General features: G+C 59.5%; 4 protein-coding genes across 6 annotated transcripts; 1 reads left to right on the top strand and 3 right to left on the bottom strand.

Moving 5' to 3' along the window:
* Positions 1–897: 897 nt before the first annotated feature.
* Positions 898–3,769, bottom strand: LY6G6C (lymphocyte antigen 6 family member G6C). Its single transcript, XM_059702434.1, has 3 exons — positions 3,605–3,769; positions 1,939–2,049; positions 898–1,469 (listed from the first exon to the last, which is right to left on the bottom strand). Exons 1-3 carry the CDS (start codon positions 3,654–3,656, stop codon positions 1,258–1,260), a joined length of 375 nt encoding a protein of 124 aa, XP_059558417.1. The 5' UTR covers positions 3,657–3,769; the 3' UTR covers positions 898–1,257.
* A 1,129-nt stretch (positions 3,770–4,898) lies between these two features.
* Positions 4,899–6,963, top strand: MPIG6B (megakaryocyte and platelet inhibitory receptor G6b). The gene is made up of 6 exons (XM_059702438.1): positions 4,899–4,994; positions 5,134–5,484; positions 5,625–5,715; positions 6,010–6,050; positions 6,185–6,264; positions 6,388–6,963. The coding sequence occupies exons 1-6, from the start codon at positions 4,901–4,903 to the stop codon at positions 6,490–6,492; spliced, it is 762 nt and encodes a 253-aa protein (XP_059558421.1). The 5' UTR covers positions 4,899–4,900; the 3' UTR covers positions 6,493–6,963.
* A 1,555-nt stretch (positions 6,964–8,518) lies between these two features.
* Positions 8,519–11,602, bottom strand: DDAH2 (DDAH family member 2, ADMA-independent). Of its 2 annotated transcripts, none has more exons than XM_059702416.1 (7): positions 11,469–11,602; positions 10,326–10,688; positions 10,139–10,238; positions 9,928–10,001; positions 9,664–9,783; positions 9,013–9,162; positions 8,519–8,830 (listed from the first exon to the last, which is right to left on the bottom strand). In XM_059702416.1, the coding sequence occupies exons 2-7, from the start codon at positions 10,620–10,622 to the stop codon at positions 8,714–8,716; spliced, it is 858 nt and encodes a 285-aa protein (XP_059558399.1). In that variant the 5' UTR covers positions 10,623–10,688; positions 11,469–11,602; the 3' UTR covers positions 8,519–8,713. The 2 variants fall into 2 exon arrangements, with proteins under 2 accessions (XP_059558399.1, XP_059558400.1); XM_059702417.1 differs by having other exon boundaries at positions 10,326–10,684; positions 11,469–11,600.
* Positions 11,603–12,082: 480 nt separating this feature from the next.
* CLIC1 (chloride intracellular channel 1) lies at positions 12,083–18,843 on the bottom strand. 2 transcript variants are annotated; one of them, XR_009453570.1, is made up of 7 exons: positions 18,594–18,843; positions 15,077–15,186; positions 14,763–14,888; positions 14,267–14,373; positions 13,258–13,439; positions 12,552–13,123; positions 12,276–12,414 (listed from the first exon to the last, which is right to left on the bottom strand). XR_009453570.1 is itself a non-coding variant. In XM_059702418.1 (6 exons), the coding sequence occupies exons 1-6, from the start codon at positions 18,630–18,632 to the stop codon at positions 12,253–12,255; spliced, it is 726 nt and encodes a 241-aa protein (XP_059558401.1). In that variant the 5' UTR covers positions 18,633–18,835; the 3' UTR covers positions 12,083–12,252. The 2 variants fall into 2 exon arrangements, 1 of the variants encoding a protein (XP_059558401.1); XM_059702418.1 differs by lacking the exon at positions 12,552–13,123 and having other exon boundaries at positions 12,083–12,414; positions 18,594–18,835.
* Positions 18,844–18,879: the final 36 nt, after the last annotated feature.

Raw genomic sequence — 18,879 nt, 5'->3', positions numbered from 1 at the left:
AGGTTCGATTCCTGTCAAGGGCACATGCCCGGGTTGCGGGCTTGATCCCCAGTAGGGGGCGTGCAGGAGGCAGCCAATCAATGATTCTCTCTCATCATTGATGTTTCTATCTCTCCCTCCCTCTCTGAAATCAATAAAGATATTTAAAAAAAAAAAATCTATCAACCACTCTAGAGCTGACTGGAAAATTCCATCTCTCTTTTGTCGATGGTAGGGCTGAAGGAGTAATAGGCCTAGTTTCAGGGTTATGGTGATGCACTCCTTATCCGACCCAACCCCGGAGGACAATGGAGAAGCTGCCCTAAGTTACCCCTGGACCTTGTTGCTAGGGAGAACCTTCCTTAGCAACGAGGATCAGCCAGGGGAGCAAGCGCTGGCTGAGTGGGGCTCACAGTCAATGAACCCGTTTGTCCGGGTTGTTCTCCTTTCCCGTTTGCAGCTTGGCTCCCAATAGGACTCTCGAACTGAGAGGGGAAATAGGTGGAAGCCTGTGCTAGGAGGTTCACTCGGTGCCCCACTTAGTACCCGGGCCAGGGGAGGCCTCTGACTAACCTTGGGACTGACACCTGCAAAGAGGGTCCTGGGTCCCACCCCCCTGCGAATTTTCCTACCCTTCTGGGGAGCCCTCAAGCCTGGCTGCACCTCCTTCTTGGCAGTCCCTCAGAGGTGTGACCTACGTTTGAGATAAGGATTGTCTCCAAACACTGGGACCTGTGTGCCACCCCCATGCTGGAAGGGAGGGTGGATGCCGGAAAAACCTGTTTCTCCATTTGCCCCAGCCCAGCCGCCAGGGAAACTCCCTGGAGGGTCTGGGGAAGGGTGGGGGCTGAGAGGGTTATTTCTGAGATGGGGGAGGGGGGGCTCTGACAACAGGTCTCCTGACAATAAATGCACGACTTGTCAGACACAGGCATTTATTACTCAAAATGGGAAGAGGTGAGCAGGGCAAGGTCCTCAGGTCTTCTCTCGAGCCATCACGGGGGGACAGGCCCGGACCCCAAGTCCTCCCTAAGCAGGGCCCAAAGGGGAGCCCTTCTGGGGCCGTGGGAGAGCTGGAGGGAAGCGGGAAGGGACTCAGCAGAGCCGAGAGGAGGGTGTGGGTAGAATGACCGATAGGGCGACCGCTGTCCAATCAAAGAAATGTGAAGGTCTGAGAAATGTTTCCCGAGCAAAGGGAACTAGGGGAGGCCGCTGTGGGCAGCCAGGGGTCTGGAGGCACAGGGAGAGGCTCCGGCTCAGGCAGGGGAGGGGTGAGTGTCAGTGCAGCAGCCAGAGGCCGGCGCCCGCCAAGGAGGTGAGGACCAGGCCCAGGGCCGGGGCGGGCCGAGGGGCCGGGCTGTTGCAGTTGTCCTTCTCGCAGCAGGTGGTGTTATAGGTCAGGCCCAGCTTGTGGTTGGTTTGGTTCAATTCCTCCCGACAGGGCTCCCCAGGTGTGCCACAGCGAAGGTTGGAGAAAACCCACATCTTGCCTGGGGGTAGGAGTGGGCAGCGGTGTCAGCTGGGATGGGCACCTGAGATGCTTGTGTCCACTTCCCCGCCCCATGCACTCACTCAGCCTCCTTTCCTCCCAGTGCTGCCCGGCTCCCCCTTCTCTCTCTCTTCTCAGTCTCATCTTCCTGCTGACTCCCAGACCCCGCCCCTCGCCCAGTCCCAGTGCTGTCACTGCCGGCTGGGATGCCTTGGACCTGTTCCTGCCGTTCTCTGAGGCTGTCTCCTCAGTATACTAACAGCCACGTCATAGGGTTGTCATGAACATGAATTGAAACAATCCATGTAGAGACACAGAATGGGGCCTGGTATGAGATAATTTTTGGCCAGTAGTTCTCACTGCTGTCATTCTCTGTTCCAGCTCAGCCTTAGCCCCAGTTGGGCCTCAGCCTCAGCCTCAGCCATAGAGTCTCCCACCGGCCCGGTCCCCGCTAAAGAAGGGCAGATTACCGAGGTACACATTTGTTGTCAGGCATTTCTGTCCTGGTTCCAGACGGCAGGACGTCCGGTCCACACAGCCCAGCACAGGGACCTTGTAGCAGGAGTGACAGCGAATGTCAGCTGGGAAGACACAAATCAGGCTGAGGTGATGGGGTGTCTGACTCACCTGGGACTGAGCCGAGGGGGGGGGGTTGGGGGGGAGGGTGGAGAAGAACTAGTGCAGTAGGTGTTCTGACCGGTTTGGTCTGAGAGGGACAGAGCAGGTGAGTGACAGAAAAGAAGTGGAAGTGGGTGAGGGTGGAGTTGTTGCTCTGTGAACAGCCCACACCCTAACTACCTTTCTCCACTCCACTCCACCTGGGGATGAGTCAGGAGGGCAATGCTACCAACAACAACAGCACGGGGCTGGGCTAGATGGAAAGTGAGAATTCCCTGGGACAGAGGCAGTGGGGAAGAAGATGAAAGAATTCAAAGGAGGTCACAGGTAGAGACTTGAAATAGGAAGAACTATTCAAAATAAAACTCATGGCCCTCGCCAGCTTAGCTCAGTGGATAGGGCGTCGGCCTGCGGACCTAAGGGTCCCGGGTTCCATTCCAGTCAAGGTATATGCCTGGGTTGTGGGCTCAGTCTCTAGGAGGAGGCATGCAGGAGGCAGCTGATCAATGATTCTCCCTCATCATTAATGTTTCTATCTCTCTCCCTCTCCCTTCCTCTCTGAAATCAATAAAGATACATTTAAAAAATAAAAATAAAAATCATGGAGGATACAGCACATGCAGAAACGGCTTGGAGCTTGAAGCTGGCAAGAAGGCCATGTGCGGCCAGCTTTAGCAATTTACTCTTCACCTCCTGTGCCCACCGAACGCGTGGGAAGAGGCCCCGACCTGAACGAATCCTCTCCCCCAGGAGCTCTCCGCAGAAAGGAATACTGTCCAGGGGACAGATCAGGCTCCGCCTGGGAGCAGAAGGTGGCAGCCCAGAGTTTCTGCCTCGGCTAATCCAAGGTTTGGGCATGCAAGGTTTGGTGAAGGAGGGATTTGGTCCAAGGGTGAACAAGTCTGTGACTGCCCCTCACCCTGGGGGTGAGCAAGCCTGGCATTCCCTCCTAGAAGGCTGGGGAAATCTCCCTGGTGCCCTAGAAGGTTCTAAGAAGTCACTGGCACCTTCCAGAAAGCTTGTGTCTCTGGGGGTACGTGCCCCCGAGAGGAGCAGGAGGCATCTAGGAAAGGCTGCTGCTCGAGGGACTAAGCATGAAGTCCCTGATGGAGCAGATGACAGGTGGGGTGCAAACGAAGCCCCAGGCGGGGTGCCTAGGCTCTGGGAGGACGCCCTGCCGAGCGCAGCCGAGAGAGGAGAAAGCAGGTAAGCTGCATCTTGGTGGGTTTCCCACTGGAGTGGGACTGGCAGGGGAACTGGTATTAGGGTGCCCAAGAAGGGGGCACCTTGGACTGGGGAAAGGGGACCTGGAACCCTGGCTTGATAGAAGAGTGGGTCTTGGAGGTGGGAACATGAGTCCTTGAGAATGGAGCCAGGATCCTGTCACAGGGAGACCTGGTTCTGGAAGCACAGAACTCAGCCATTTGGGGCCAGGGGTGCTTGGGGTCCTGAGGAGTGGGTAATGTGGGGTGGGGGTGGGACAGGGTGAACCTGGCCCTTGGTGCCCCAGGTGCTTACCTGAGACCCAGCAGAGCAAAGAAGACAAGGCGAGCAGCAGAAGGCCTTTCATGGTGAGGGTCCTGAGAATGGTAGCAACTGCAGCAGCCGACAGAGCAGATCTCAGATCTCGGGGACCCAGCTCCGGGGGTTGGGTGGCCTTTTCGCATTTATACTCCCAACAGTCCCTCCCTTCCCTGCCTCTGGGGGCCCCTCCTCCCCATTATGGTGGGGAGGGACTAAATGGGACTGACTGGGGGAGGGGAGAGAGGTGAGGGAGGTGGGGCAGGATTGGGGTGGAATGTAGGTGAGCCATTTTGGTTCTTGGTTTCAGAGGAAGGTGCTCCTCCTGGCTCTCTGCCCACAGCCCTGCGTGCCCATTCCTCTGTTCTCCCAAGAGGCATCACCAAAGGCCCCTGCAGTGTTACAGCCCCGTCCCCGGCAGCTGCTGGTTCCTGGGAAATAGACAATGAGTGTGGCCCAAGACGACTGCCAATTTTGGATCCCTGGGGCCACTGGTAGAATATGTGGGCAGAGATTTTGGATGGAAAGAGCCAAATTAATCTCAATTCAGCTCCTATTTGGTCTTCCCAGCCACTGTTCAGCCACAGGATTAAGGAGTCGGGTTTGTGGTGTCACCAAGGGTGTCTGTGATGTCACAGCAGCAGAGGCCTGGGCTGGGCTGGGCGGGCCTCAGGTGCGCTGTCCAGCGAAGGCCGGTGAAGTCCTGGATGCCCAGCGGGTGCACCCACTCCAGGGGCCATCCGACCAAAACCTGCCGGTCCGGGTGGCGCGTGGCTGAGGGACCGCGTGGGCACAGAGGCAGGAGGCAGGGGCCCTCTCCGTAAAAACAGACAGTGAGACAGTGGAAAGTACTTCGTGTTCCCGTGAGTCACCCTGTCCTGGGCGTTTGAGGAGTCATTTAGTTCTCACAATCCTGTACAACGCAGGTGCTTTTGTAGATGAGCCAACAGGCCCGGAGAGGTTAGGCGACTTGCCCACAGCACGCAGCCAGCAGTGGTGAAGGCAGGTTTTGAACCCGGCCGGGATGCAGAATTCGTGATGCTCCGACCTGCTCGGTTGCAGGAGTGAAAGCCTGGGAAATGCTGGCGCCAACGGCCGAGCGCGCACAGCCAGGGAGCATTGTTTGAGGGCGGTGAGCTTGCCTGAGTGCTCCCAGAGGGATCCGGACAGCGGGGGGGCCCGCCCCCTCTTATCGGAGCTCCCAGCCCCGCCGACCCCCGCTCCCCTCCCCCCCATTTCCCTCCGGTCTCCTCCGCTGATTCACTCGCCTCCTCTCCCCATCACATCCCAGCCATGGCCCTGGCTCTGCAGCTACTGCTGCTGCTGCTGTGGAGGGCTCAGGGGGACCCCGGGGGCAGGCTGTCCCTGGGGAGTCAGCATGAGCGAGGCAAGTCGGAGGCCCGGGGCGGGGGCGACTGCGGAGCGGGATGTGTGCGCGAAGACCCAGGACGGTGGGAGAGGGGAGGGGAGGGGGAGTCGCCTCGCCTGCGGACTTGCCCTAACCACCCCGGCTCTGCCTCCCGTAGTTTCCTTGGACGGCCGTCCCGGGGACCGGGTGAATCTCTCCTGCGCAGGGGTCTCCCATCCCATCCGCTGGGTCTGGGCGCCCAGCTTCCCGGCCTGCAAGGGCCTGCCCAAAGGACGCCGCCGGATCCTGTGGGCATCTTCAAGCGGGACCCCCACCGTGTCTCCTGCCCAGCCCTTTGCCGGCCGCCTACGAGTCCTGGACCACCCTGGTATCCGGCGGCTAGAGCTGCTTCTGAGCGCAGGGGACTCGGGCACCTTCATCTGCAGGGGCCGCCACGAGGACGAGAGCCACACGGTGCTCCACGTGCTGGGGGACGCGGCCGACTGCAGGGGGTCCGGGCCCAGCCTGGGTAGGTCGAAGCCCCCGCGCGCAGGGGGACTTCAAGCGGACACCTCCCGACGGGGAGAGGAGCCTTGGTTGGGATTCCTGAGAGGGAGAGCTGGCTGTGTGCCCTCGAACCGCTGACCACGCCCTTCCCCGTTCCCCCAGGGTCCGTGTATCCCGAGCTCCTGATCCTACTGCTGGGCGCCGGGCTGGTGCTGGGACTAGGAGCGTTGGGTGCGGTCTGGTGGCAGCGCAGGTGAGCTCGAGGGGCGCGGCCAGGGGCGGGAGGGTTTCCGAAGCCTTGGGGTGTGGCTCGGTTTGGAGAACAGGGGTGAGGCCGCAGGCTGGTGGGTGGAGCCCTGGCTGGGGAAGCTCAGCTGACGCAGGATCCGAGCGGGGAGAGAACCGCCCGTGGGGTGGAGCCTGCGTTCTCCTGCGGACCGAACCTGCAAGTCGCAGGGTGGTGGTGGGCGCGGCCTGGAGCCGCCGGGAACCAGAGAGACAACACTGGTGGCTCTTAAAGACGATGACTGTTCCACATCCCTGTCAGGCGCTCGCCTCCACGCCCGCCGCGGCCACTCCCCAGATCTGGTGAGCCTAACCCCACCCTTTTCCTTTTCCTACCCGCACATCCCGACCCGGCAATTCCCGAGTCTGAGCCCTTGCAGGGAGCAGACAAGTTGGTCACCTTCTCTCAACCCTTCAGCTCTGTCCTCCTCACATAGTCCCACGAGTGAAAGCCGAGCCCCAGAGACCAGCAAAGGCCGAGGAGCCCAAGACTGCGGGGGACCTGGACCAGGAGTCGGTGAGGGCTTGGGGATGGGAGGACCCGGCCAGGATCCCTGAGAAAATTGGACCGAGAGAGACAGAGGCCTGGATTGCTAAGGAATCAGACTTCCGAGACATTGCCCTCCTCCCCACCTTGCAGAGCCTGCTCTACGCAGACCTGGATCGTGTGGCCCTCAGCCAGCCCTGCCGGCTGTCCCCAGTGGTCCCTGCTGACTCCTCCACCATCTATGCAGTTGTCGTTTGAAGGAAAGCCCTTACTCCAAACTTCACAAGCTGGGGGCTCCAGCTCTCCAGAACTACCCTCTCCCTCTTCGACTCTCCCCGGAAAATGAAGGCACCATAGGATAGAAAGGAGCACTAGACTGGGAGTCAGGAGACCTGGCTTCCAGGCTGTCTCTGCCACTGATCTTGCTCCTTCAGCTACCCCACCTCCTATGCCCTCCATGTCTCCTTTACCACTGGTGCCCTCTCTAAAGCTCACCGAGACCTGTTCCCCATCTCAGCCCTCCAAGAGAGTCGCTCCATCTCTTCCCTCCCTTCCAGTCAAGCTCCTTGAACCAGGGGTTACACCTGTGTCCTCCATGTGCTTCTGCATTCTGCTCCCATGAGGCTGCCAGTGAGGTCCTAATGGCCACGCCCAGCAGACGTTCTTTAGCATTCATCTGGCTTGGCTTTTGATTACTCCCTTCTTTAAGCTGTTTTTCTTTCTTTCTTTTTTTTAAAAAAATATTTTATTGATTTTTTTACAGAGAGGAAGAGAGAACTAGAAACATTGATCAGTTGCCCCCTGCACACTCCCTACTGGGGATGTGCTCGCAACCAAGGTACAAGCCCTTGGCCGGAATCGAACCTCGGACCCTTCAGTTCGCAGGCCCACGCTCTATCCACTGAGCCCAACCGGTTAGGGCAAAGCTGTTTTTCATTAATGCTGATGTCTTCCTTCTGGACTCCTCTTCCTTTCTCCCTACCGCCACGGTATTCCCCACCATTCTAGGTTTGTCCCTTTATCTTCCTCTTCTGGGAAGTTATCCACGGTGGCCTCAGCCCTCACCTTGGCAAATGACACCCAGAACTCTCCAGCTCAGATGCCAGCTGAGGGATTTCCAAACTGTCCCTCAGACACCCCTGTCTATCTGGCCCTACACATTGTCATACAGCATGTCCAAGACTCATCGTCATCTCCAAACCTCTCACTCAATCCTCCTCTGTATTCCCTCTTGATCAACCCTTTTGCCCAGGCCAGAAACTGAGTCATGCAGCATCCTTCCTGTCACACAATGAACCAAGTCCTTCTGTTCTATTTTAACATCACTGTCAAATCCACACCCTTCTTCATGCCCAGCACTGCCACCTGAATGTATGCTCCTCATTTCCTGGATTACCCAGAAACCCACCTCAATCCTTTTTCCCTTGCCCTCCTCCCTGAAGGCAGGTAGATCCTCCCCAAATACTTACTAACTTCTGACAGCCTGTATTTCATATCTGTAGTATTTCCTTCCTTAAGCGTCAGCCCTGGGCCCAGGGGCCTTGGCTTTGGGTACACAGAAGTGCAGCACTCTGTCTACTCTCTAGGCTTATGTCTGTCACATCACATACACACACCAGCCTTGGAGAAATCGCCCAAAGGCCCCAAGTGCTGTATGCCTTTGTCCGGTGCCAAGATGCCTTCTTCATAGATTACACTTTTCCTTCCTCTCCACTACCTGCCTGGCTGGTTCTTACTCATCCTCAGGACTCAGTTCAAGTGCAGCCTTCTGGAAGCTGTTCCCGATCCCTTGCCACACTGCATACATTTTGATGCCCTGGGAATCCCCTTGTTTCTCTCATAGCAATAGCCTCCTGTAACTTGTTCCATCACAACCTGTCTTTCTGTTTAAAAACAATGTTCAAGAATTGTGAGTTTCCTGATATCAGGAGATGGCCCTTTTCATAGCACTGCTAAGCCTCAGTAAATGAGTCAACAAAAATGAGTATTTCTGCAAGTGTTATTTCTTCCTATCAACAACGATGGGTGGGTTAGTAATCTAACAATCTCTGAGTCATCTGAGCTTTAGATAAATTCAGCAAGTAATCCACCCATGCTCTCTCTCCTCTGCCCTGTACATGCTTGTGCCCGAGCACCTATGATACAGGGCTGGGCAATGAGTCAGCGAGTGCCTAATGAGGGTTTGAGGAATGAAAGAGGCCTCCTTCCCTCACTATCCCCAACCCTGGTTTCAGCCCTGCCCCTGTCCCTCTGCCCCAGTAAAACAGCAGCCACAGCCCAGTCGGAAGGGTCAGTTCTATTTTATTAGTTCTGGGAGAGAAGACTCACCCAATGACCTCTCTCCTTTTTCCCACACTATGCCCTCCCCCTACCTAGGGGCCCTGTTCCCACTATTCACCCTCCTTTGTCTAATCCTCCTTCCCCTGCTACTCCCTATACTGCCCTATCCCTGACCAGCCAAGACCCCAAGGCCAGGCCCTCAACTGTGGGGGCGTGTGCTGAGTACCAGGCAGAGGGAGCTGAGTCCAGCTCCTGCCTTCTCCAGTTCAGAGCAGGACACAGGGACCAGGGTGACATCAGAGAGCTTCTGCAGTGCCTGCAGGGAGGACATGGGATGGGGAGATGGGAGTGAGACAACCACATACCCCTTGCAGCCAGATCAGAACGGTCCCACTCAGGCTTCCATGTAAGGACTCCCTCCCTCCTCCTCCTCCTAGGAAGGCCTGAGATGCCTTTCTCTGGTGGTGGTTGGTGGAGCTTCTGCCCTCCCCCCCTCACCTCCTGGCTGTTGGGCAGGTCCCCCCCTCCACGGTGCAGGAGGAAAGGGGGCACACCAGGCAACCCAGGACGCAGAAAGAGACAGTCAGCGGCTGCATCATCTGGGAGGGTCAGGGAGGCGTAGGGGTGGTCCGTCAGCACCGCCATGGCCTGGTGTAGAGGAAAGAGGCAGCATTCAAGTCTCAGAGCCTCTGCACCCCGGGCCTGGCTGCCCTCCCAGGCTGAGTGCTGGGGACTGTTAGTTGGTGAAATAATCAGGACACAGCACATACTGGGAGTCACTCTTCTAAGCGCTTGAGTTACCTGTGCTAATTTCCACCTCAGATTCACATGCAGTTCTTCCACCTGCAACCCCTTGGCCCCATCTCCCTTTCTTCGGCCCCAACCTATCGGCCCCAACCACCCTTCAAATCACAGCTCAGATGCCCCCTCTGGGGATTTTTGGGAGACCGTGTAAATGTAAATCGACTGTTCCCTGATCTCCATCGCCCTGCCCAGTTATACCTCCTGGTTTTCTCGCGTGTTTTCACAGGTGAAAGGCGCCCTGAGGGCAGGCGCTGGGGCTCATTTTCGGAGCCCCACCCCCACCCCGGCCCATAACCACGCCCACGTCCCTGGGCCGGGCCCCGCCCCGGCCCCGCCCCTGCTCACCCGGACCGCCTTCTGGGCAGCGTCGCTGCTGCCCGCCACCACCGTGCGGGGACCCCCCATGCCGCAGAAGCTGCGCAGGTGGCAGGGGCTGGAGACCGGCACTGTGGAGACGGCGAAGTCCTAGGGGAGCGAGGGGACGTACTCAGGGCCCCGGGTGGGGCGGGGGGGGGGATCCCCTCAGCCTTTCCCTCCACCGCCAGCTGCTCTCGGCCTCTCCCTCCTCGGCGCCCCGCACCCCTCCCCGAGACTGGCCCGGCTGCTCACCCGGAATGTGTCGGCCACGATCTCGGCTCCTCGGTGGTTGGTCCACTTGGAGAGGCCCACGAAAAACTCCCGGCCTGCGCCCCGGAGGCCAAGAGGTTCAAGGGCGGGGGTGGGGGTGGGAGGGATGAGTTGGAAGCAAGATCCACGATGGCCCGGTCTCCCAAACCCTGCTCCCCTGTGCCAAGCTCCGGGGACGGGCACCCAGCCTCACCCGTGAAGAGGACATCAGTGCCATCCAGCGTCGCGTTCTCGTCCGCCATCTCCACAATCCGGAGCCCCAGGTCCTGGAGGGCTTTGCGGACTCCATCCACCTTAGGGCGAGAGGAGCGGGCCCGAGACATTCCCACCCCACTTCTTCCCTGAAGCCTCGGATGCCCCCCCGCGCCCCCTGGCGTCACCTCTGGCCTGCGGGCAGGACTCCAGGGCCGCGTGATCAGGGCCGTGTCCCCCTGGATCACCGCGGTGTCGCCGAGCAGCGGTCCCAGCGGCAGCGACTCTTCAGGAGGCAGTTCTAGCAGCTGAAGCCCCAATCGCTGCCTCAACTTACCCCCCAGCACCCCGTGCTCCCTCTGTGCTTTAGCCAGGTCCAGGGCAGGGAGGCCAGCCCCCGCACCCTCCCCGGACGCCAGGCTCTCCGGGACCCCGCGGATTAGGGCGTGGGAGCAGCGGCCCAGCCCCTCCCCCGGCGTCCCCATCCCATCCACACAGTCGCCCCCTCCGGCAGCGCTGACTTCTCAGTTTCCTCTTTTTACTTCAACTGTCTGGGAGAAGAGACGGGGGGGAGAGAGAGGGCGCAGAGAAGGGCGTGGGAAGGTGGTTGAGAACGCGGGGTCTTCCTCCGGCCGCGGGGCACCCCTCCCGCTCCTCTCCACCTCTTCCAGACCTTCCTCGGCTGCCCACCCAACGCCCGTGGCGATCTGCTGTTTAGGGGGAGTCCGAGGAGCAAGAGCAGGGTCCCGCAATCTCCAGAACACCTGTTGCCCCTGCTCAGGGGCTTCGTGCGGTTCCTGCCCGGGGCCCCTCTGGCAGCCGCTAGGATGCGCTCACTCCCCAAAAATGCAGCGGCCCGCCCCCTTAACCCTCCGCTGCTGCGCGCCGTGCAGACCCGAAGTGCAGCGAGGAACCCACTAGGGTTGTGGGGCAGGAGGCAGCTGGGCGGAGAGGGCCCGGGGCATGGAAGTCTAGGGGCCAACTGAGAAAGGGCGAGAGGGGCGAGGAGGAGTTAAATGTCGTCTCCACCCAGCGGGGCACTCCGCTCCCAGCGCGACCCAGCCGGAACCAGACCGCGTCCCGGAGGACTGGGAGCGTCCGAACGAAACCCGGAGGGCGGGGAAACGGGGGGCGTGGCTCCGGGCGGCGGGCGCCGCTCCAGGCTCCGGGACCCTTCCCTTCCCTCCCGCTCTACGTTCCCCAAAGTCCACCCCATTCAGCTCCGCAACTCAAATGCCGCCCCGCCCCCCGCACTCTGTCCGCGCAGGCACGGGCCCGGTACCCCGATCCCGGCCCCAACAGTCGGGGAACACCGCCCGCTCCAGACTCACCTCCAGCGCCCACCCCCGCTCCTGCCGCTCTGTGATCTCGGCTGGGGTCCCGACCCCCGTGAGGACAGAGTTGGCGGAGAAGAGCCCCGCTCCTCGAGCCTTGGGGGCTGGAGCTTTGGCTGCGAGGAGTCCGTGGGTAGGCGAGGGCCAGTGCTCCGGTGGGGCAGGGGCTCGGCGGTCTGGCGGCTCCAGGGCATTGTCTGAACGGGACAGGGCAGGGCTCCGCAGGCCACGCCCAGCCGCCCCGCGACGCCGCGCCCACTCCGCCAGGACTGCGCCCCCTTCTCGGAACTGGGCCCCGCCCGACGAGCGTTGCACAGGCCCACCCAGACATGGCCGCCCCTTCAGGCTGGATAGCAAACGCAGCACGGACCCACGAGACAACGCGACAATGGACTGGCAGTAAAAATGGCCAAATCACTGCAAGCACCTTTCTTCTAATTCCTGGCTTCTGCCCGGAGCTCAAGGTCACTGACCCCCCCTGCATTCGGGTTACCCACATTTCAAGCCCCTTTGTGTAATCACACTAGATTTTCATTCTGTATTTTATTACTGAAATACATTGTCCTACCAATCAATCCCACCCCCACCCCCCATGATAAAAATCTCACCCAGATCCTCCATCCTTCCCTCCACCCCCCAGGCAGTCCTGCACAAGTCTCCAGAATTCACTGCCCACTGGGCATTTTGGAGTGTGTCCCTTGGGTAGCCAAGGGAAACCACCCGGGGCCTTTGTGTGTGGGGGGGAAATGGAGGGGAGGGGGCGCGGGCGCCCCGAGGGAGTTTATTTGAGGGCCTTGGCCACTTGCTCATAGGCCAGCTCGATCTCCTCATCGTCGGGGCAGGTGGAGGCGAACTCCTCGCGCGCATAGGCATTGCGCAGGTACCGATGCACTCCCCGGAACACCTCGGGGATGGAGAAGCCGCGGTACTTCTTACACACCACCTGGGGTGGGGAGAGGAACAAACATTAGCCTCAGGGAAGCCAGAGTGGGCTGCCCCGCTGGGTCTTTCTCTTACCCCAGCCTTCTTGTCCAGGCATTAAGTCGCCACTGTCTAGCTCTTCTTTCCTATGATTCTTACCTGCCACGTGAATCATCTGCTCCAATCGGCTTTCTTAACTCTTTATTGTCCTATGCTGTCTTCACTTTTCCTCTCTACTTACTGATAACAAGCCCCTTTTCAGACCAATTCCAATGGTACTACTTTTCTCCTCTTGGTTTTATTGAGCTACAATTCACAAATGATTAAATTTTTCTCTTGAAATTTCCACAGCGACTTTTCTCTGTTTCATTTGGGGCAAGGACTAAGCATCACACCACTTTGCCTTTCAGTGTTCAATCCGCAGCTCTGTGGCAGACTGACATCGGGCCCAGATTTCACAAACTAAAACCATAGCTTTAAGGCTGTGACAAAAGATGGGAACCAAGTTTTCATTTTCCACAAGAGGAGGTGGAAACCCAAGCTATGAGGAGCCAAAGCTTTGGTTGTAGGAAGAGCCTGCCTGGTCTGGCCTGGGGACTGGCAGTGCCAGTGGCAGGAAGCGCATTCTTGAAAGTAACACTGGGATGTGTTCCTCTCTGCCAGCCGGCTTGCACCCAGCTTGTATCTTGGAATATAATTTTCACAAGCAACAGTCTTGTGGGCCATGACCGCTGAGAAGGAAGGGGTGGCATCTACTATTAGTAGCAATCTATGGAAACCGCCCTAAGAAAGAAATCACCCCTGCAGTGGTCGTCACGGGAAGCCATCCCAGCGGCCATCCTCTCCTCCCACCACGAACACCCACCTGCACTATGTGGAGCTTTGGCAGCAGGTTACAGTCAGCCAGAGTGAGCTCGTTTCCATCCAGAAACTTCCTCTGAGAGATGCCCTCGTCCTCAGCACTGGTCTCATCCACTTCCTCTGGGAGGGGGGATGCCAGGTAATTGTCTAAAACTTTCAGGGCTTTCAGGAGCCCCTTCTCCAGGGCTGCACAAGAGAGGGCATTGGCAAGAGCATCAAATGATTGACACAGTCCAATTCTAGAAGGTTCAGGGGGCAGGTTGGGGTGAGAGGGTGAATACTAATGCTAGGCCAGTCCAAATTAACAATAGCTAATGCAGTTAGCTTTCTGTTATTGTAAGCACTTTATATATAAAAACTCATTTAATTCTCACATCAACCCACAAAATAGGTATTGTTATGCTCATTTTATAGATCTGGAAATAGATTTATAGAGAGGTTAAATGAATTGCCCAAAGTCATCCAGCTAGGAGGATCTGTACTCAGGTAGTCTGGATATAGAGTCACTGTTCTTTTCTTTTTAAAATATATTTTAAAATATATTTTATTGATTTCAGAGAGGAAGGGAGAGGGAGAGAGAGATAGAAACATCAATGATGGGAGAGAATCATTGATTGGCTGCCTCCTGCACACCCCAAACTGGATCGCGTCCACAACCTGGGCATGTGCCTATGACCAGAATCGAACCCGGGACTTTTCAGTCCAACACTCTATCCATTGAGACAAACCAGCTAGGGCTAAAGTCACTGTTCTTAAGCATAACCCTGTTCTGCCAGAAAACGGGCCAGTAGCCAAGCCAACCCAACTAACAACCCCAGTCGAGCAGAAGAGGCCAGGGAAAAAATGAGAGATACTCAAGAGTCATGGCCAATGAGAATGCAAGGAGAGATGGGAGTTAAGCAAAAACATCTCCCTTGATGTTGAGATCTAAATTCCTAGGTGCTCCAAATGCCTCCCATCCCCTGGATCTCTCGTTCCTCCCGGGACCGGGGCCTCTGGCCCACAGGACTCACTGTCATTGAGTGCTGGGTTTGAGTTCTTGATGTAGGCGGAAAACTTGGCAAATATGTCCAGGCCAGCTGTGTTTGAGTCAGGGTTCAGAGCTGCCAGCTTGGGGTACCTGAAAGCCAAGGGGAGAAATAAGGAATCCTCCTGGAGGAGCCTCAGCCCCCCTGCCTCAGCCCCGTCACCATCTGGCTTGTTTGTTTTTCAATCCTCACCCCAAGGAGTGAGGATATTTTTCCCATTGATTTTTAGAGAGAGTGGAAGGGAGGGGGAGGGGAGAAAGAGAAAAAAAAGGAAATTTATGTGAGAGAGACACATCGATTGGTTGCCTCCTGCTCGCCAGGGATTGAACCTGCAACCCAGGGACATGCCTTTGACCAGGATTCGAACCTGGTTCTTGTGCTGACGCTCTAACTACTGAGTAACCGGCCAGGGCGCCATCTGTTTTTTATTTCTTCAGAGTCTCCCAGCTCCCCCCACTCCCCTTTCCCAGTACCCCAATACCTGGGAGGACACAGCACTGCCTCCAGAAACTCCTCAATCTTATTGGTGTCTGTGTGCACTTCGGTGCCATACAGCAGAAAAGGGAGCTGCCCTCCTGGGCACAGCTTCTGTACTGTCTCAGTTCGCCTGTAGGAGAGAGAGGCCACGCATCGGGTTGGAAAAGGGGGTCAGAGAGGACCAGGAAAAGGAGATGGAGGGATGTGGGAAGAGAAAGGGGCTCTTGGTAGAAGGGAAACGTTCAGGATGGAAGACACAGGTGACTGTGTGTGAGCGTGAGCACAAAAGGGTGTTTAGAGGAACAGAAGTGGGCCTACCTCTTGGTGTCAACGGTGGTGACATTGAAGGTGACTCCCTTGAGCCAGAGCACCATGAACAGTCTCTGGGAGAAGGGGCAGTTTCCAATCTTGGCTCCATCACTGCCAGCCTGAAAAGCAAGCCCCACCTCAAGTTAGGTCTGGTGTACCCCACCCATCCCCAGGCCATTCTGGGCATATCCTATTCCCAGACCTCCTCTCTCTCTCTCTCTCTCTCTCTCTCTCTCTCTCTCTCTCTCTCTCTCCTCTCTCTCTCTCCAGAACTGGGTACTCCACCCTGGGCTCAGTCAAATCTAGAGCAGATCAGTGGAAACATTTTCTACAAAGGCTGGCTTCTGGTTTTTCAAATACTGAAGTATAGGCGAGAGGTGGGCAGAGGGATGGGTTGTGGAGAAATGAGAGGATCTGGACCCTGGAGAGAGAAGACTGACAGTAGCATAGTTTTCCTTGTGCTACTCTAAGTACTTTACACACAAAAACTCATTTTAATTCTCAGACCAACCCATGAAGTAGCCCCGAGAGAGGGACTTGGTGAGGCCAGAGATGTAGGCTAGCGCCTGGGTTCCGGATTGGAGTAGCGCCTGAGGACAGGAGAGGCGGGGCAGGGTTTGCAAGCAGAGTTCTGGTTCTTATACCTCCACCCACTCCGTTTCTGGGCAGCTGCTGGGGAGTCGAGGGGCTCACAGCCTCGCCCTAGAGATGTAGAGGGGCTGCTCTCTAATTGGCAAGCGGTGACCTCATCCCTCAAGGGACACCGCCCCCTAGGCTCCGGATGATTCATTTCACCGGTGCCTCCAGCCTTAGCCGCTTCCTTCCTGCCAAGGAGTGGGGGCAGGGAGCCGTGAGGCGGCCGACCCGTGGTAGACGCCACCTTCCTCTCCCCCGGCCCTGCCTGCCGGTCTCCCGGCACAAGCCCTCTGGCGCCAGATACTCCTCCTCACACAGGACCCAGGGCCAGAACTCTGCAGCACACACTCACCCGGGAGTAAAAGTAGCCCCTGAGGCGAGTGTGAGAGTGAGGTGGGGACCACACCCGGGGCGGGCCAGGCACTTGGCTGAGCGAAGGGACAGGGAATGGCTGCCTGAGGAGTAAAGCATGAAGACGAGGGAGAAACGGGCAGGAACACACAAAGACAAGATGAACAAAAGCGGGCAAGCGAACAAAAGAGGGGAAGCGGAGAGAAAGGAAGCAGGGAAGTGAGGGGTGGGGAGAATAGGCAAACAAGAAGCCGGTGTCTGCCCAGGGGAAGGAGGGCCGAGAGATGAGGGCCAGAGAGGGGAGGCACAGCCCGGTGGCGAAGGGAGCAGGGTGGGAACGGCGCAGGCCGGGCCTGCGGTTGTTGCTGTTGTTTTTAATTATTTGGGGGGGGGGCAGAGAAAAATCGATGTGTTGTTCCACTTATTTATTCATTCATTGGTTGATTCTTGCATGTGCCCTGGCAGTGGTCGAACCTGCAACCTTGGTGTATTCCGACACCTAACCAACTGAGCTACCGGGCCAGGTCTGGCCTGCGGTTTTGATACCCAAATGCTATGGGCCCACATCTCCACATCCACACCCACAGAGGGGGGAGAGTTGGGGCAATTCTTTCTCTCCTGCTTCTACAGCCTCCAAACCCTAAAGGCCCTAGGTGAGCCTAGCCCAGCCGGAGGCAGCCACAGCGGAACTCTCATCTCCTCCACACCCGCCTTCTCTCTCCCCAGGTCCCCAGGCCCTTCTCCACCCACCGCCTGGCCAGCCCAGCTTCTTGCACTCCACTCCCACTCCCCTGTCCTTCCACCCCTTTCCCAGTGGACCTCTTCCCACTCCCAGGGCTCCCTACCACACCCACTCACACCCACTCACACCCACCCACACTCACTCACACACATACCCACTCACACACACTCACACTCACACACACCCACACACCCGCTCACACACACACTCACACACACACCCACTCTCACACACACACACTCTCTCACACATGCGCGCACACACACACACACACACTCTCTCTCACACACATACCCACTCACACACACTCACACACACACACCCGCTCACACACACACTCACACACACCCACTCTCACTCTCACACACACACACTCTCACACACTCACCCACTCACACACACTCTCACCCACTCACACCCACCCACTCACACACACTCTCACCCACTCTCTCTCACACACACACACACACACACACTCTCACACACCCACCCACTCACACACACTCTCACCCACTCTCTCTCACACACACACACACACACACACTCTCACACACCCACCCACTCACACACACTCTCACCCACTCACACCCACCCACTCACACACACTCTCACCCACTCTCTCTCACACACACACACACACACACACACACACTCTCTCACACATTTCTCCAAGCCTCCCCCACCCCCCACCCTCCTGAGGCCGCATGTCCTGATGTTTTCCCCTGCCCCCCCCCCCCACCCTGCTACCCTCCTTCTCGGTCCTTCCCTCCGCGTGTGCCCCCCCCTCAGGAACCCTCCCTTTTCCCCACCGTGGAGTCCTTCGGGCTGATGGGAACTTGCACTTGTACAAACTTTCCAGGGTTGCGCCTAGAACTCTTTCTCCACCACCTCAATTGTCCTCCCCTCCGGAGCCACCCGCTCCCGTCCCACAGACCGCAGGTGGGGCGGGGGCGGCAGGGAGCCGGGGCCGGGGGTGGGGGGGGCGGGGGCGGCAGGGAGCCGGGGCCGGGGGTGGGGGGGGCGGGCGGCAGGGAGCTGGGGCCGGGGGTGGGGGGGGCGGGCGGCAGGGAGATGGGGCCGGGGGTTGGGGGGCGGGCGGCAGGGAGATGGGGCCGGGGGTGGGGGGGGCGGGCGGCAGGGAGCTGGGGCCGGGGGTTGGGGGGCGGGCGGCAGGGAGATGGGGCCGGGGGTGGGGGGGGCGGGCGGCAGGGAGCCGGGGCCGGGGGTGGGGGGGGCGGGCGGCAGGGAGCCGGGGCCGGGGGTGGGGGGGGCGGGCGGCAGGGAGATGGGGCCGGGGGTGGGGGGGGCGGGCGGCAGGGAGATGGGGCCGGGGGTGGGGGGGGCGGGCGGCAGGGAGATGGGGCCGGGGGTGGGGGGGGCGGGCGGCAGGGAGATGGGGCCGGGGGTGGGGGGGGCGGGCGGCAGGGAGATGGGGCCGGGGGGGGGGGGCGGGCGGCAGGGAGCTGGGGCCGGGGGTGGGGGGGGCGGGCGGCAGGGAGCCGGGGCCGGGGGTGGGGGGGGCGGGCGGCAGGGAGCCGGGGCCGGGGGTGGGGGGGGCGGGCGGCAGGGAGATGGGGCCGGGGGTGGGGGGGGCGGGCGGCAGGGAGATGGGGCCGGGGGTGGGGGGGGCGGGCGGCAGGGAGATGGGGCCGGGGGGGGGGGGCGGGCGGCAGGGAGCTGGGGCCGGGGGGGGGGGGGCGCGGCAGGGAGCTGGGCGGGGGTCAGGCCGGCCCAGGGAGGGGCGAGCGCGCCGTCGGGAGCGCGGGGCCGGAGTGCGGGCAGGGCAGAGGCTCTCACCTTCACGAACAGCTCGACCTGCGGCTGCTCCTCGGCCATGGCTGCGGCGGGGACCAGGAAGCGCCGGGCGCCGGGGCGCTGGGAGGGGCGGAGGGCGGGTCTCCGGGCGCAGGACCTGGGCCGGGCCGACGCCCCTCGGCTCCACGCGGGCGGGTCGGGCCGCTCGCTCCCCGCTCGGCCTTCGGCCGGCCCGCGACCTCCCACCAGCTCCTACCGCTCGGTCCTCCGGGTCGGGTCGCGGCTGACTCACGGGCCGCCCCGCCCGGAGCCTGGGGGGGAGGAGGGC

The sequence above is a fragment of the Myotis daubentonii genome, chromosome 6 (genome assembly GCF_963259705.1).
Source record: "Myotis daubentonii chromosome 6, mMyoDau2.1, whole genome shotgun sequence".
In the NCBI taxonomy this organism is placed as follows: Eukaryota; Metazoa; Chordata; class Mammalia; order Chiroptera; family Vespertilionidae; genus Myotis; species Myotis daubentonii.
Note: the sequence above shows the minus strand (reverse complement) of the source record. Positions and strands in the feature narration are given on the sequence as shown.

Coding starts and splice junctions, on each gene's coding strand:
- LY6G6C (XM_059702434.1), bottom strand. CDS start 3,656: ATGAAAGGCCTTCTGCTGCTCGCCTTGTCTTCTTTGCTCTGCTGGGTC. Junction 2,050..3,604: donor TTTGCTCTGCTGGGTCTCAG/GTAAGCACCTGG, acceptor GTGTCTTCCCAG/CTGACATTCGCTGTCACTCC. Junction 1,470..1,938: donor GACAACAAATGTGTACCTCG/GTAATCTGCCCT, acceptor TCCTACCCCCAG/GCAAGATGTGGGTTTTCTCC.
- CLIC1 (XM_059702418.1), bottom strand. CDS start 18,632: ATGGCCGAGGAGCAGCCGCAGGTCGAGCTGTTCGTGAAG. Junction 15,187..18,593: donor AGGTCGAGCTGTTCGTGAAG/GTGAGAGCCTCT, acceptor CTTGCTTTTCAG/GCTGGCAGTGATGGAGCCAA. Junction 14,889..15,076: donor ACCACCGTTGACACCAAGAG/GTAGGCCCACTT, acceptor TCTCTCCTACAG/GCGAACTGAGACAGTACAGA.
- MPIG6B (XM_059702438.1), top strand. CDS start 4,901: ATGGCCCTGGCTCTGCAGCTACTGCTGCTGCTGCTGTGGAGGGCTCAG. Junction 4,995..5,133: donor GGGGAGTCAGCATGAGCGAG/GCAAGTCGGAGG, acceptor TGCCTCCCGTAG/TTTCCTTGGACGGCCGTCCC. Junction 5,716..6,009: donor GCGGTCTGGTGGCAGCGCAG/GTGAGCTCGAGG, acceptor CATCCCTGTCAG/GCGCTCGCCTCCACGCCCGC.
- DDAH2 (XM_059702416.1), bottom strand. CDS start 10,622: ATGGGGACGCCGGGGGAGGGGCTGGGCCGCTGCTCCCACGCCCTAATC. Junction 10,239..10,325: donor GTCCTGCCCGCAGGCCAGAG/GTGACGCCAGGG, acceptor TCTCGCCCTAAG/GTGGATGGAGTCCGCAAAGC. Junction 8,831..9,012: donor ACCTGCCCAACAGCCAGGAG/GTGAGGGGGGGA, acceptor TCCTCCCTGCAG/GCACTGCAGAAGCTCTCTGA.